General features: G+C 34.6%; 3 protein-coding genes and 1 non-coding gene across 4 annotated transcripts; 3 read left to right on the top strand and 1 right to left on the bottom strand.

The window, feature by feature from the left end:
- The first annotated feature begins 1,045 nt into the window (after positions 1 to 1,045).
- LOC112792700 (bZIP transcription factor 44) lies at positions 1,046 to 2,407 on the top strand. The gene has a single exon (XM_025836036.3). The coding sequence runs from the start codon at positions 1,717 to 1,719 to the stop codon at positions 2,185 to 2,187; it is 471 nt and encodes a 156-aa protein (XP_025691821.1). The 5' UTR covers positions 1,046 to 1,716; the 3' UTR covers positions 2,188 to 2,407.
- Positions 2,408 to 3,758: 1,351 nt separating this feature from the next.
- LOC112792702 (pentatricopeptide repeat-containing protein At5g44230) lies at positions 3,759 to 6,384 on the bottom strand. The gene has a single exon (XM_025836040.3). The coding sequence runs from the start codon at positions 6,382 to 6,384 to the stop codon at positions 4,528 to 4,530; it is 1,857 nt and encodes a 618-aa protein (XP_025691825.1). The 3' UTR covers positions 3,759 to 4,527.
- Positions 6,234 to 10,943, top strand: LOC112792701 (probable CoA ligase CCL12). The gene is made up of 15 exons (XM_025836037.3): positions 6,234 to 6,393; positions 6,511 to 6,900; positions 6,982 to 7,111; positions 7,215 to 7,474; positions 7,562 to 7,763; positions 8,248 to 8,288; positions 8,461 to 8,589; positions 8,788 to 8,861; positions 8,949 to 9,169; positions 9,290 to 9,384; positions 9,469 to 9,685; positions 9,773 to 9,898; positions 10,124 to 10,222; positions 10,311 to 10,517; positions 10,627 to 10,943. Exons 2-15 carry the CDS (start codon positions 6,632 to 6,634, stop codon positions 10,738 to 10,740), a joined length of 2,184 nt encoding a protein of 727 aa, XP_025691822.1. The 5' UTR covers positions 6,234 to 6,393; positions 6,511 to 6,631; the 3' UTR covers positions 10,741 to 10,943.
- A 2,361-nt stretch (positions 10,944 to 13,304) lies between these two features.
- LOC112784172 (uncharacterized) lies at positions 13,305 to 14,389 on the top strand. Its single transcript, XR_011870323.1, has 4 exons — positions 13,305 to 13,492; positions 13,568 to 13,682; positions 13,776 to 13,887; positions 14,141 to 14,389. It is a non-coding gene; the product is annotated as an uncharacterized protein (transcript).
- The last annotated feature ends 396 nt before the right edge of the window (positions 14,390 to 14,785 follow it).

Below are 14,785 nucleotides of genomic sequence, written 5' to 3' on the forward strand. Positions count from 1 at the left end.
TGATTGGTGTAAATAAAATTTAATATTCTATGCCACTATTACGTATTGATAAAGAATGATTTTAGGCCTCCGTATATATCTATATTATTAATTTAATTTATTATCCTGTAGCAGTCGTATTACAAATACCAAAGACTACTCCGTGGAAAAAGATCGATATTTAAAAGCTACTTTGCGGTTAAAGCATATTCTTTGTCAAAGTAACTTTTTCAAAATTACGACAAATAATATTATTAAGCAAAAAATCTTGAAATGTTTAAAAGTTTAAACAAAGACTAATGTTTGAAATAGAATAGGATTGATGTCTGACCGTAGATAATAACAAAGACTAAAAATTCACATGCAAGGAGCAACAAGAAAACTAACCTGTAGAATTAGAAAGTTAAATAATTATATAATTTAACTGCAAGAGCCATTCATTACCTAAGATTCCACGACTCCATTTGCATACCATTCAACGAAAAAACAATTTTATTACAAATGGTGGGTGGCTTGTTTGTATGTAGGTCACCATCATATTGCGTTTTCCATTATGTAAATTACTAAACAATAGGAATTACAAATAAATAAATATACGCGTGCACATGCACAGTAACATATTATTATATATGTCACCCCCTTTCCTAGTCCTTTCCTTACTCTATATATATTTAAAAAAAAAATTACTATGCCCTAAAATTATTAATATTTTTAGTAGTAATTCATAAATATAAAAAATTCATCATGTGGATTTAATTTAAAATGTTATATATGTTTTTAATTTACATATTATTATATTAATAAAAATAATTATTTTTTATATTTAAAATATTATAAATAGAATTTAATTTTAATATACTGTAAGTATAAAAATAACTTTACACGTGCATCCTGTTACGTTCATAAAAAATAATTATTTTTATTGAGGGTATGAATAGTCATTCAAAAAGACGAATGTAATTATACGACTTTATAAAATATTTTACACTCTCAGTGTATCAAAATTAAACTGAATATAATTAAATTATTAATATGTAATTAGAGAGGGGAATTTGTGTATAAATTGGAGAAGTGAAGTCCCTTGAAAACCTCTTACATTCCCATAGTCATCTTATCCTTGTGCAGAGAGAGAGAGAGAGTTGGTCAATTCATATCCATCCTCATATTATGTTTCTTTGCATATTCTCCCTTATCATCTTTCCTTTCATCGCCTCCAGATTTTAGATTATAAGATTATTACACCTTTATTTATTTTCCCTCCTTGCCCATAGTCTTTGACACACACACAACACTTTTTCCATCCTCTAGAATCTTCCTTCTCTATATAGATACATACATACATACCATCTAATCCATCATCAGCAACCATCTTAATTATTGATTAACAGAACCTCAGCTTTGTTCTATTCTTGTTCATCATAATCATCATATTCATATACATACATGCAGTTATGTATGTCTGAATTTGAGAGAGATATCACCAAGAATGTCTCCAGTAATCTGTGAGATCCTCCTCTCTGGCTTCACAATCAACTCAACTCTAAGACGCCGCAGTCATTTGGTTCAATCTTTCTCAGTTGTTTTCCTTTACTGGTTCTACGTTTTCTCATGAACTAGCCCTTCATTCATCATTCATAATATTCCCAGCTTTCTCCTTTTTCATTTCAAACCATTTTACCATCAAAATTCAAAATCAAATAGTTAGTAATATATATATAGATAGATAGATATATAGTTATGGCTTCTCCAATTAGCGGAGGCTACTCTGGCTCTGGCTCTGAGGGAGATCCACAGCAGCATATAATGGATCAAAGGAAGAGGAAGAGAATGCAATCGAATCGGGAATCGGCGAGGAGATCGAGGATGAGGAAGCAGCAGCATCTTGATAGCCTGATTTCCCAGACTGATGAGCTGAAGAAGGAGAACAGCCAGATCAGCACAAGCATAGGGATCACCACAGAGCTTTATCTCAACATAGAATCTGAGAATGCAATCTTGAGGGCTCAGATGGCTGAACTTTCCAACAGGTTGCATTCTCTCAATGACATCATCAATTACATCAACTCTGTGTCTAGCACCACCACCGGCAACCACCACTTTCTTCATGCTCATGAGGCTCAGGAGACTCTTTTCAATGATTGTGGCTTCATGGACCCTTTCAACTCTCTGGCTGCTAATCAACCAATCATGGACATGCTCATGTATTGAATGACTCATTCATTCTTCAAATTGAATCATCTGTTAAGAGATGTGTGTGTTTTTTTACTTTTCTTTTCCTTTTCTTTAGGTGATGCTTTCTAGTATTTGTTTCTTGTTTTTCTTGTAATGTTAATCATTAGTATCAGTTATTTCATTTGTTGTATCAGACAATATTGATTAAGGGCTCTGTATATTTTGAGAAGGGGAGTTTTCTTCTCTTCTCTTTCTATTTTTCTTTCTTTTTTTCATTAATCACGTTTAATGCGAGTTTATATATGATGTGTTGAGTAGGTATTAGCACATAGATTATTGTAATAATATAAGATGGAAAAGTATAGGTAGACAATGAAAATATTAAACAATGTGAATAATGAATGTATTGGATGTTCATTTTACTAAGTGTGTAGATGGTTATTCTAATATTAAGATTTAAGTGAATAATTTAGAAATGTAGTGTATTTTTATTTGATTGGTAATTATTTATGTTGTTCTTACCATATAAGATTTTAAGTGCTAATAATAGTCTCATAAAGTTAAAAGATCCCCTAAACAACAACTCTGAAAGTCTTACAAATACAACAACCCAGGCTTTTAGTTATATAAAATTACAAATGAAATTTAATTTATTAATCTAAATGATAGTTGTTACATCAATATTTAATAATATCACCGCCAAGTAAAGGGATCACATCTGTCATACTATAACAAAATTTCCATGCCAATCACAGCCAGTTAATGTGCAAAGCCACTAGAGTAATTATAAAGAAAGCTAATTAAAAGAACAAAATTTGTTGGATACTTTGGTCATTCTAGAAAAGGACAATTACCAACAAATGTTAGCATATGACATAATCCATTAATTTGTTTCATTTCCTTAATTAAGAACAAACATTAGAGTTTGTGTCGTGCATAAGACTATAATAATTGCATTATTGGTTTTGAATTATTGTTTTATTGGATTTTCATGGTTGGACAGAACAAGTGAAGGACATAATATTGATAACTTAGAATCAATTCATTACCCAATAAAGTGAAACTGAAATATATGATATTCTTATTCTTATATTCCAATAACTAAAATATATTAGGTATCATAACTAGACCTAACTAACTATGATCACTTTGATATTACAAAAAGAAAAGAAATTAAACAGACAATATCACTTTGAGTCATAATTTGTTTTGGGATCTTATAAAGTTTCAGAAAGTATGCTTCAAATACACTAACCATTTTTATATAATGCGTCCACCTCATACTGCACATGCAATCAAGTTTCAATGCTGTAAGCTTTTTCAGAACAAAAGTATCAATGACGCAAGACTTTGATAAGGGAAATTAGGTTTTTGGACTAAAAACAAATCCTTATGTTAACCGACCAGATATTAATCTTTCTCATACTAATATATTTTTATGCTTGAACAGCTAAACTCCAAATCAATTAACACAGTTTAGCTTTGTCTTTGCTTAAATATACTCTCCCAAGTTGTTATGCCCATTGTCATTGTTCTCCTTTCTTTTGGGGGAGGGAAAGGGTTACTTTTCTTTTGAGGGAAGGCAAGGGGTACGTGCATGCATATGATATATGAAATTTGAGTTCATTCTTGAACAGCATTTTATGATTGTGATATAATTTTCATCAATTGAAAGTAACATATCTGAGGTTGAATCCTCTACCGGTTTCAATTCAGTATACATTACAATAATTGGATAATAGATATTCACATTTTCCTGTCTAAAATTTTGAATAATAACTGAGTTAGGAATCACAAAATATTGGACTATTAGGTGTGTTTTCATAAGAACTTCCTATAACAGTAGGTAATGATTAAAGGAACCATCTTTGCAAGGTACTCTTTAGCAGCCTGCTATATCTGTTCCATAATTATGGAGATATAGTTCTTAATAGACCGGATCAAATTGAAGAACAAAAAGTATAACGGTTTCCTTTAGCTGGTTTCTTCAGTATCTCTTCCACATTCTTTCTATACTAGCACTGCTTTATTTGTCAGTGTCATGAAGTTTCAGGATTCCAACAGAATCAAAGTTGGTCAATTTATCTCAATCCCCTATTACTCTGACCATGCATGTATGTATATCCATAAAAACATAGTCGCTTGCGTTGCCTTGCCATCCATCTATTACTTTCCCCGGTGACAAATTGAGCAACCCTGCATTTGATCTAAGATTTCAAGTTTCCTTTTCTGAAAGTTGATATCTGGGCAACCACAAAGCAATTGTTTCTAAGCATATACTGCATCCAGAAAATAACAAATGGTGATTCCCACTTCAAAGCTTTTCGTTCCGTAAAAATATGTCAGTTTTTTGCCTGCACAATGACCTGGTGTCCATTACCAAAAGTTACTACAGGAGCAGGTTCCATTGAGGAAGTGATGGAATCTCATATTATCCCTCACAACAATTTTTCTTCCTGTAATTTTCGATGCACCACACATTACAATGTGACAATCCTCACATATCCTAAGGTTCTTCATGATCTTTATAGTGGAACCTGGATCAGTGACTAGCAATCCATATGCCAAAGCTAGTTTTTCACTATGAGCCATAAGTAAACGCTTCTTTTCTTCATCACCAATATCATATGGCACTGAACTTAGGTTTGGCTGATATCCAATTCCCTTCAATCGCTCCATAAGATCATCTAAAGCCTTCTTGATCTCACCAATTTCAGGATGTGTCGCATCACCAGCAAAGAACTCGTGAACCATACCATTCTTCGCTTCAACCCAGCTACAACCTGGATTTTTCCTCAAATTCTTCTCTTTCATCAATTTTCTTACCCTTGACACATCATCCCATCTTCCAGCAGCTGCATATGTGTTAGAAAGCAATAGATAGTTCCCTATGTTATCAGGTTCAAGCTCAAACAAATGGCTAGAAGCAACTTCAGCAACATCAGGGTTCTTGTGGATGTGTGATGCTCCAAGAAGTGCTCCCCATACACCTCCATTGGGCTCCATAGGCATTGTCTGAACGAGCTGAAGTGCTTTCTCCAGGTGTCCAGCACGGCCAAGAAGATCCGCCATGCAAGCGTAATGATCAGCAGTTGGAGCAACACCATAACATTTTTCCATGGTTTCAAAGACCCTCTGACCTTGCTCTACCATGCCTGCATGAGTGCAAGCTGTAAGAACTCCTAAAAAAGTAACATGGTTTGGTTTAGTCTCAGTCTTCAACATCTCATAAAACAATTCAATAGCTGCATGAGCACGGCCATGCATTGCAAACCCTGCAATCATGGAGCTGTAAGAAAACACATTCCTTTGCTTCATTCTTGAAAACACATTATGTGCCTCTTCCACATTACCACACTTTGAATACATGTCTATCAATGCTGATCCCACAAGAACACTCTTTGCTGGTTCAAACCTAGAATTCTCAGCAATGTCCCTTATCCAATTAGCATACTTGGATGCTCCCAATTGAGCACAAGCGGATATGGCACCAATCAAGGTAACCTCATCAGCCTCCAAACCTTCGTTTTGCAACCGCTCGAAAAACTCCAAGGCTTTCTTTGGCATTGCATTCTGTGCATAACCAGTAACCATTGCAGTCCAAGCCACCATATCCTTCACATTCAATCCGTCAAACAGCTCCTGCGCCGATCCCATGTCACCACTCTTCGCATACGCAACAATCAACTCGGTCCAAGAAACCACATCCCGTTCTGACATTTCATCAAACACCTTGCGTGCACAGTGCAAAGAACCGCATTTTACATACATATTGATCATTGTATTGTTTACATACAAATCAGACTCAAACCCACCAACTAACACCGTCTGGGCATGAACCTGCGCCCCCAAGGTCGCGTCACGCGCGGCGCCACAAGCCGTGAACAGAGCAGAGAACATAAATGACACGGGACCAATGCCTTCCGTCCTCATGGAGGCGTAAAGGCGAAATGCCTCGGAAAGTGGTCCCTTCAGGGCATAGCCACGAACAAGAGCCGTCCATAGAAAGGGGTTGATAGGGTTTTGGACCTGTGAGAAGACGAGGCGAGGGTAAGATTCCACTGGAACGTGGAGCACCGTGAGGACGCGGATGAGTTTGGTAATGACGTAGGAACATTGGTGGAGGTCGTTGCGATAGATGTGAGCGTGGACTTCTTTGACTTTTTTGAGGTTGGTGCAGCCTTGAAGGACAGATACCAATTGCGACTCCAAAGCCTTTCGATGAAGTACCATATTTTTCTGGTGAGAAAAAAAAAAGTTCAAATTTTTCTACTACATTTTGATTATTGAAATCTGCACTACCTTAATTATTACTATTACTATAGATATTATATAATAAGCGCCACGTATTTTTGTTAGGTATTGTCCAGAACCACGTGCTCAAGTTGTTGACTTTAATCTAATCTTGATCTTGTTGACCTGCCATTGGCCACTTTTGGTGGCCATAGCTTGTTGGAACTTGGAAGAGAGTAGGAGAGAAATGGGAAAGGGGTTGAGGGAGTTGGGAGTGAAGGACTTCTTGGAGGCAGGGTTATCAGTGGCAGAAGCCATTGAATTTGATGGTGTTTTGAGGGAAATTGTGTCCCTTTGTGTTTCATCTACAGATATCTGGCGCCAAATTGTGACTCGGAGAGTGCTGAAGCCATCTCACCCTCATTCATTCCACCAACTTGTTTATTACTCTCTCTATCAATCTTCTTCCAATGCTTCTCATCATGCTGATCCTCCTCTATATTGGTTCCCTTCTTTGTAAGTACTCTTAACTCCTCTTTCTCTTTCTCTTTTGTCTTATATCTTGTTTTAGTGTTCATTGCAACATTTTGATTGTAGGGAACAGGCCAGAATTTCCAACTTGGGGCATGTCATGGAAACCTATGGTCCAAAGCTTTTTGGGTCTTCCTACAAAGACCCAATTACCAGTTATCCTCTCATGCACAAGTTTTCTGTCGACAATCCTCAGGCAAGCATTAACACCCTTCGTTTTTTGTATTATTGTTATGATTAGAAGTTATCCTATTCCATCTCATAATGAAATCATGGATTGTTATTGTTGTGGGGGGTAGGAATACTGGTCTATTGTTCTCAAGGAACTCTCAGTTTCATTCATTGAAGCTCCAAGGTGCATTTTGGATACTTCTGATCCCTCAAAACATGGAGGAACTTGGCTTCCCGGCTCTGTCTTGAATATTGCTGATTGCTGCTTGCAGCCGTGCGCACGCCCCTACAAATCGGATGACAGTTTAGCCATCGTTTGGAGAGATGAAGAATGTGATGATTCCATGTTTAATCGTATGACACTCAAACAACTCCGACAGCAAGTAATGTATGTTCTCCTTTTAGATTTTATAATTGAAGCAGTTTTCAAACTGTGATCTCCTTTTCAACACATTTTTTGCCTTATTAATTCAAGGTTGGTAGCAAGTGCAATAGATGGCACATTCTCAAAGGGAGATGCAATTGCAATTGACATGCAAATGACAGTTAATGCTGTTGTTATATATTTGGCCATTGTTCTAGCTGGATGTGCTGTGGTATCTATAGCAGATAGCTTTGCACCAAAAGAAATTTCTTCTCGGTTGCGTGTTTCTAAAGCAAAGGGAATTTTCACACAGGTAACTGTTTAAATCCGGTGCTGTGCATGACTTTAGTAGCATAACAACTGTTGATTGAAGTGAGGCTATTCAATATGTGGAAATACGTCTTTGCTCTTTCTTCATTACCAATTTCTATATACAATCTTGATTAGTATATGTGAAGCAATGCTCAAGTTAAATACTTAAATAGTTTCAATGTTTCCGGAAATCTCATCTCTAGCAGCAGTCAAATTTATCAGTGTTACAGCTACTTTTGAATTTTTAATGGTGTTACTATCTATTTGATAAGTTTCCCTTACAAGGTTAAAATTAGAAAAAGAAATGAGGGAGAGATATCTAGTTGTTTTAAAATAAATTTTAGTAGTTCCTTATGAATTTGAATACCAAGAGAGTTTGATGGCTCCCAACTTACACATAGTAGAAGATTCATATGTTTAGTCATTTCATAATATAGCCAATTTCATATCCCAAATATTGTATTTCACTCAGCTTTAATTTTCAGGATTTCATATTAAGAGGTGGCAAGAAATTCCATTTGTACAGGTAAAACTTTTGTTAACTTTATACTTACAATTGACTTTTTGCCTTGGCAATGTTTAGTGTAATTAAAGCCATCCGAATTACTTAGTCGAACCTTTTCTTCTCTAGAGTGATTTATATAGGTGAGTTTCAGCACATAAACCACTGGAAACCTCATTTTCCATATTTCTTGCAGTCGAGTCACTGAAGCGGCTTCATGTAAAGTTATCGTGGTCCCTGTGACTGGCGAAGAACTAGGTGTACAGTTAAGAGAACAAGACATGTCATGGAAGGCTTTCCTTTCTACTGTCAGTCAAAACGGCAGGTACTGTGTGGCATTGTGTCTCTTCCCCACATATGAACATATTAATCTAATAAATGGTAACTTTTGTGTTGTTAAACCATATTTTAATCTAGTAAAAGTAGAGTAAAGTTTGCTAACTTAATGATCACTGATATTCATTCTTTTCTTGTATTTTGTGTAACTTATCATCCAAGTTATCCAACTCTTTGCTCTTGGCAGATCAGGCGGCTACTCTCCGATATATCAATCAGTTGATTCTGTCACTAACATACTATTCTCGTCAGGAACCACAGGTAAAGATTATCCTTCAATTGTGTCAGGTTGAGACTATCATTCTAATGCTTTTCTTGTTATATACTCATATGTTTTGATTCCATCAGGAGATCCAAAAGCTATTCCTTGGACTCAACTTGCACCAATAAGAAGTGCTGCCGATGGATGGGCTGCAATTGATATTCAACCTGGAGATGTCTATTGTTGGCCTACAAATTTAGGATGGGTGATCGGACCAACCGTGTTATACCATTGTTTTCTAAATGGTGCAGCTCTTGCTCTCTACCATGGATCGCCTCAAGGCAGCGATTTTGGAAAATTTGTTCAGGTGATTCCTCCAAATCAATTGTTCCATTACTCGTATCATTTGTACAATGGTAACGATTATTTTGATCTCCTGAAAAGCTGGGAGTGCATACGAAGAACTTATAGAACTATGATTTTTCAGGATGCAGGTGTTACCATACTGGGAACTGTGCCGAGCTTAGTTAAAGCTTGGAAGAGTACACAATGCATGGAGGGTTTGGATTGGACAAAGATAAAGTAACATCTCTCACGAGTTTAAATAATCAAGTGAGTAGCTAAACCACTAATGGAAAATAGACTGAACTAGTTAAATATATGTAGGGCATTTTGTTCCAGTGGAGAAACTTCAAATGTTGATGATGATCTATGGTTGTCTTCAAAAGCTTACTACAGTCCAATTGTTGAATTGTGTGGAGGAACAGAACTTGCCTCTAGTTACATTGCGGGAAGCCCACTTCAGCCTCAAGCCTTTGGTGCTTTTAGCACAGCATCAATGACAACTGGTTTTGTCATTCTTGATGAAAATGGAGTTGCTTATGTAAGTACATTTTCTGGATTATAAATATTCCATTGTCATTGAAAATCGGTTTTCTAATGTGTTTGATCTCTTTGAACTATATGACAGCCAGAGGATGTTCCCTGTGTTGGTGAGGTGGGCTTGTTCCCTTTATCTCTGGGTGCTTCTGATAGATTGCTTAATGCTGATCATGATATGGTTTACTTTAAGGGAATGCCAACTTATAAAGGACAGGTATCAACTTCAATTTCTGCATTTAGTCCCAACGAATGATTTTCGCATGTAGATGCAGCTAGAGGGATGAGATTCTTTTGATTCTAAACCATATATCAAATGTTAATAACTTCATAAGCTATCAATCTGCCAAAGTACTATTAATCATTTTCTGATTGCCCTTCTTTGTAAATTAGAGCATAATAATTAAATATTTAATCATAATTATTATTTCTGTATTAACAGGTACTTAGGAGACATGGGGATATAATAAAGAGAACTGTTGGAGGCTATATTATTGTACAAGGGAGGGCAGATGACACCATGAATCTTGGTGGAATAAAGGTATTAGTATTATCATTGCTTTTGCTATTATGAGACTGGCTATTATTGTTACTTAGGATTTTTCTGTTTCTGTAATTCTGATTTGCAGACAAGTTCTATAGAAATCGAGCGCGTCTGTGATAGGGCCGACGAATGCATTTCGGAGACGGCAGCAGTCAGTGTTGCTCCTCCAAGTGGTGGTCCAGATCAGCTGGCCATATTTGTTGTTTTAAAGAAAGGATACGTTTCCAATGCAGAAACTCTAAAGCTGAGATTTTCCAAAGCAATTCAAAGCAACCTTAATCCTTTGTTTAAGGTATGATCATTAAACAGTTGTGATTGATACCAATAGCACTTTATTGTTTGGTGAAGGGACACAAAATTGATTCAACATTCAAAACTGTTCTCATTGCATCACACTACAGGTAAGCCATGTTAAAGTTGTGGGGGAGTTTCCAAGAACAGCTTCGAACAAAATACTGAGGAGAGTTCTGAGAGATCAAATGAAGCAAGAGTTATCAGTTAAGAGCAGACTTTAGCGACAGACCATAATAAACAATGTTGAAGGAGCATGTCTAATTGTCTATAATAATGTTCAAGGAATACAATGTAATACCATAAAAAATGTTTTGCAAAAGGTTATGGGAACATAAAAGTACAAATGTGATGTTGAAGCAATGATATTTGATATATCATGTATGATTTGAAGTCAATGGCACAGGCACAACATTCAAAGGGTTGACATCTTTTTGCCTTCTTCAATCTTCATGTCCCGGTTACATGAAGTAGCGGGAGTTTAATTTAGTTGATTTCATTTCTTTTTTAATATAGAATAAGGTAAGGTAAGTAAAAAATTTGCCTGAAATTAATTTACCAATAAACTATCTAAGGTCCGTTTGGATGAGTTTTTATAATAAGATTTTTTTTTAATTAATTCCTTTAAAAAGATATTTTAAAAAAATAATTTTATGTTTAAATATTTCATGTAAAATTATTTTTTTATCTAATAATTATGTTTAGGTATAACAATATAAAAATATTTTTTGTTTATTCATAATGTTAATTTTTTTAAATAAAAAAAAGATCTTTTAAAAAAATACAAATGGTAGTTCCTAAAGAAAGATTTTTTTTCTAGTAGTTTTATTTTTACTATTAAAACTTTGTCAAACACACTAACAAATAAAAAAAGATATTTTTCTAACAACTTAATGACATCCAAACAAGTTCTAAACCGTCTCTAATATTTGAAAACGTTAAACTTCCCTTTTGATAATAACAAAAATATCTTTAAAACATTATAAAAGATAAAAATATTCTTAAAATATTTTAAAATGTTATAAAAATAACATAAAAATATTTTTTCATAGGTGACAAACTATTTTTATATTTGTTAAATGGTTTATACATTCGATTCAAAATTTTGTAAGAATATTTGAATAATTATTTAAAAATATATAAAAAAATCAAATAAAAATTTAATCTCTAATTTTTTTTTTCTCTTTACTTTTTAAAATTATTCTTGTCCATTGATAAAAAAAATCACAAAATAAAACCTAATGAGGTAAAATCATCACATTTTAAAGATAAAATTATTATTCTAATTATAGTTACAAAAAATTATATCAAAATTCAATTTTTAAAATACTTATTAAAAATATATATTTAATATTAGACATTTTATAATATTTTGAAATATTTTGAAAATATTTTTATTGTTAATAGAAGTGAAAATATTTTAAGAAATGAGTTCGGTTTTATTTGTTAACCACTTTACCCTCAATTCACCTTTCATTAAGTTAATTAAACAGAAATAAAACTTTATCTTCGAAATGAACTAAGGATTTTTAAGATTTTTGCTTCTCTTGGGTCTTTAATCTTTATCAATGATTAGGAAAAAAAAACAAAACAAAACAAGAGAGACAGTCCGAACACACTGAAAGCAAAAAATGAGGAAAAAACCCCACCCAAGAACAAGGAAAAGCGTGAGTATCATTTGGTGATCCATCTACTCTAATACTTAGCTCCTTCATTTGAATAAATTTCATTCCTACAAGACTCAGAAACAGTGAAGAAAAAACCATGCATTACTAAGTTTTGGTATGCATGATTTTCTGCTAGTCGATTAGAGCACAGTAGGTGTTCGACGAAATGCTTTATAGAAGATTCCCACAGTCTTTTCAAAATTTCAATTAATCATTACATCTTTTAAACTACATGTTCTCTTGCATGCACTACCCGCCGGTCCGGGATGGGTTTCTTCTGTTTCGTACTCATGTTTGTTTAATTCTGTTTCACTTGGTGAAAAGTTCTTGGAATTTTGTGATTTTAACAAGTTCTGTTCTCTTTGTGTGGTCATGCATTAAACGCAGCTAAAGCCTTTGTTTTATGAACTATAATAGTGATGCCCTTCTCCTTTTCTTCTTTGACACCAGGCTAAGCAGAAGCAGGCAGACAGAAGCTTAAAATATGTGTTATTATTGACAACCTTGTGTCCTGTTTGATTGGTTGCTTCACAACGAAGTAATCAAAATGCTATATCTCCAAACTACTGTCCTTCCTAGATGCCCTTCTCCTTTTTGCACCACAAAAATGGATGATTGTTTGCGTTCATTCTCATCAGTTAATGTTCAGAATTCTAGTTTAGAATCTACTCATGCCATTGTTCATTTGGGATTCTTGTTTCATTCCCCTATATCTACCCATTGCACTCTGAAGTAGTTTTCTTGATATGCTTCAGGAGAATCTCCTTCAAATACTGAATATGATTCTGAACCTAAACCTGACTCTAACAAAAGAGTTAGGCCTAAGGCAAGAATGCAGTCTTCAAAAGATGTGGCATCTGGCATTGGTGAAATAGGTTCTGCTGATGCCTTCCCTACAATAATTCCAAGGAAGCCAAGGCATGGTCGTAGAAGCGAAGCAATGGCAGTGGAAGATTACATACATGGTTCGTTTGAACGCGCATTTGAAATAATTCGGCAGCAAAAATAAGATGTTTTGGAGGATCAGGAAAACATAATGAAGGATAGCGTCCATGGCAATTATGAATCCGAAAGCAGTGATGATGATGATGATGATGATGATGATGATGATGGTGAAGAGGAGTTGAAGAAGGACAATGAAGAAGAGGAAGATGATGAAGATGACAATGACAGGGTAAAGAATATGGTGATTGAGGAAGAAAGTGAAAACTGATGATTACTGGGTGCAGGAGATCAACTGTTTGGAGTGGGAGAATTTTGCTTTCCATCCCAGCCCATTAATTATCCTTGTATTTAAACGTTATAACAGGTAAACTCCCCTATTCTAAATAATATAGTATATTTTCATTCACTAATATTAATAAAAAAAAGGCACAAAAACCAGCCTTTGGTGTTTGAAATTGTTATTCCACATAGCAAGTGATAACTGGAAACTTTTGAAAGAGCTGGAGGAAGCAATCAAGGTATATTGGAACGCCAAAGATCGGTTACCTCCTCGGGTATAGTCAATCTTTTTTCTTGTAGCTAAACCTCAAACTTGCTAGAAGCCTTAAACTGCAATTCATATAATGCCTTGAATTTTCTGTTTATAGGCTGTTAAGATTGACATTAACATCAAGAGAGACTTGGCATATGCCCTGAAAGTTAAAGGATGTCCTCAAATTTTGTTTTTGCGGGGACACGGAGTAGTGTACAGGAAGAAAGGTGAGATTGCTGCTCTTTCTAGTCTCATTTTAAACAGAGAAGTATTGTACATTCATTTTACCTAGTACATTGAGCAGATATATACCTCATTTCATGTATGATGCATGAACGGATACAAATAACATATCTCTCTGAATATACTAGGCCACATACTCACATAGTATTTGTTTGGTTAGCTTCGTTCCAAGACAGCATTCTCGTTGTTTTAGTTTTTCTTTTTCACAATGAAACACTGCTTCTGATGCCATTGCAGAAGTGAGAAATGCCGATGAGCTAGTTCAGAAGATGGCATTTTTCTATTACAATGCAAAGAAAGCCTGCCTGGATTGACAACAAGGCTTTGCCACGTTTTCGTTTTTAATCAAATTTCAGAAATGTCATGTAGCCCTTATCAACTAAAATATTGTCTTTGTTGTGATGCGTACAACCAAATATGCCGCAACATTTGTTTCACTGTGATCTTGTATTAAGGAAAAGTAAATAACTAAGGTGAGTTTGTGTATATATTTTCCAACGGATCAAAATTAGAACTCTTTTTCCATAACAATTTTGTGTAGTCAAATTTGCATTGTGTTATATATAGTAGATGTTTTCAAAATATTAAACACACTAGTTTGCATTGACCATTTCACTTTCTAAAAAAGGAGTTTCTCACTACATCGTTTTCTTTTTTTATAGGGTTTACTGTTACTCCCATAATACACTCGTACCCCTTTTTTCATGTCATAATCATATGCATAAATTGGGAAATTATATGAAATATTTAATTCCTAAGAATGATTCTTTTTCTCAAAAAAAAAAGTCAGAAGAAAATTGCCTTTTATTTTCTGAATAAAAAGATTTCTTTTTCAAAGAATAAAATACCCCATTGGTCACAGAATATTCTGTGGTCTTATTT

This window comes from Arachis hypogaea, chromosome 13 (genome assembly GCF_003086295.3).
Source record: "Arachis hypogaea cultivar Tifrunner chromosome 13, arahy.Tifrunner.gnm2.J5K5, whole genome shotgun sequence".
In the NCBI taxonomy this organism is placed as follows: domain Eukaryota; kingdom Viridiplantae; phylum Streptophyta; class Magnoliopsida; order Fabales; family Fabaceae; genus Arachis; species Arachis hypogaea.

Coding starts and splice junctions, on each gene's coding strand:
- LOC112792700 (XM_025836036.3), top strand. CDS start 1,717: ATGGCTTCTCCAATTAGCGGAGGCTACTCTGGCTCTGGCTCTGAGGGA.
- LOC112792701 (XM_025836037.3), top strand. CDS start 6,632: ATGGGAAAGGGGTTGAGGGAGTTGGGAGTGAAGGACTTCTTGGAGGCA. Junction 6,901..6,981: donor CTATATTGGTTCCCTTCTTT/GTAAGTACTCTT, acceptor TTTTGATTGTAG/GGAACAGGCCAGAATTTCCA. Junction 7,475..7,561: donor CAACTCCGACAGCAAGTAAT/GTATGTTCTCCT, acceptor TATTAATTCAAG/GTTGGTAGCAAGTGCAATAG.
- LOC112792702 (XM_025836040.3), bottom strand. CDS start 6,384: ATGGTACTTCATCGAAAGGCTTTGGAGTCGCAATTGGTATCTGTCCTT.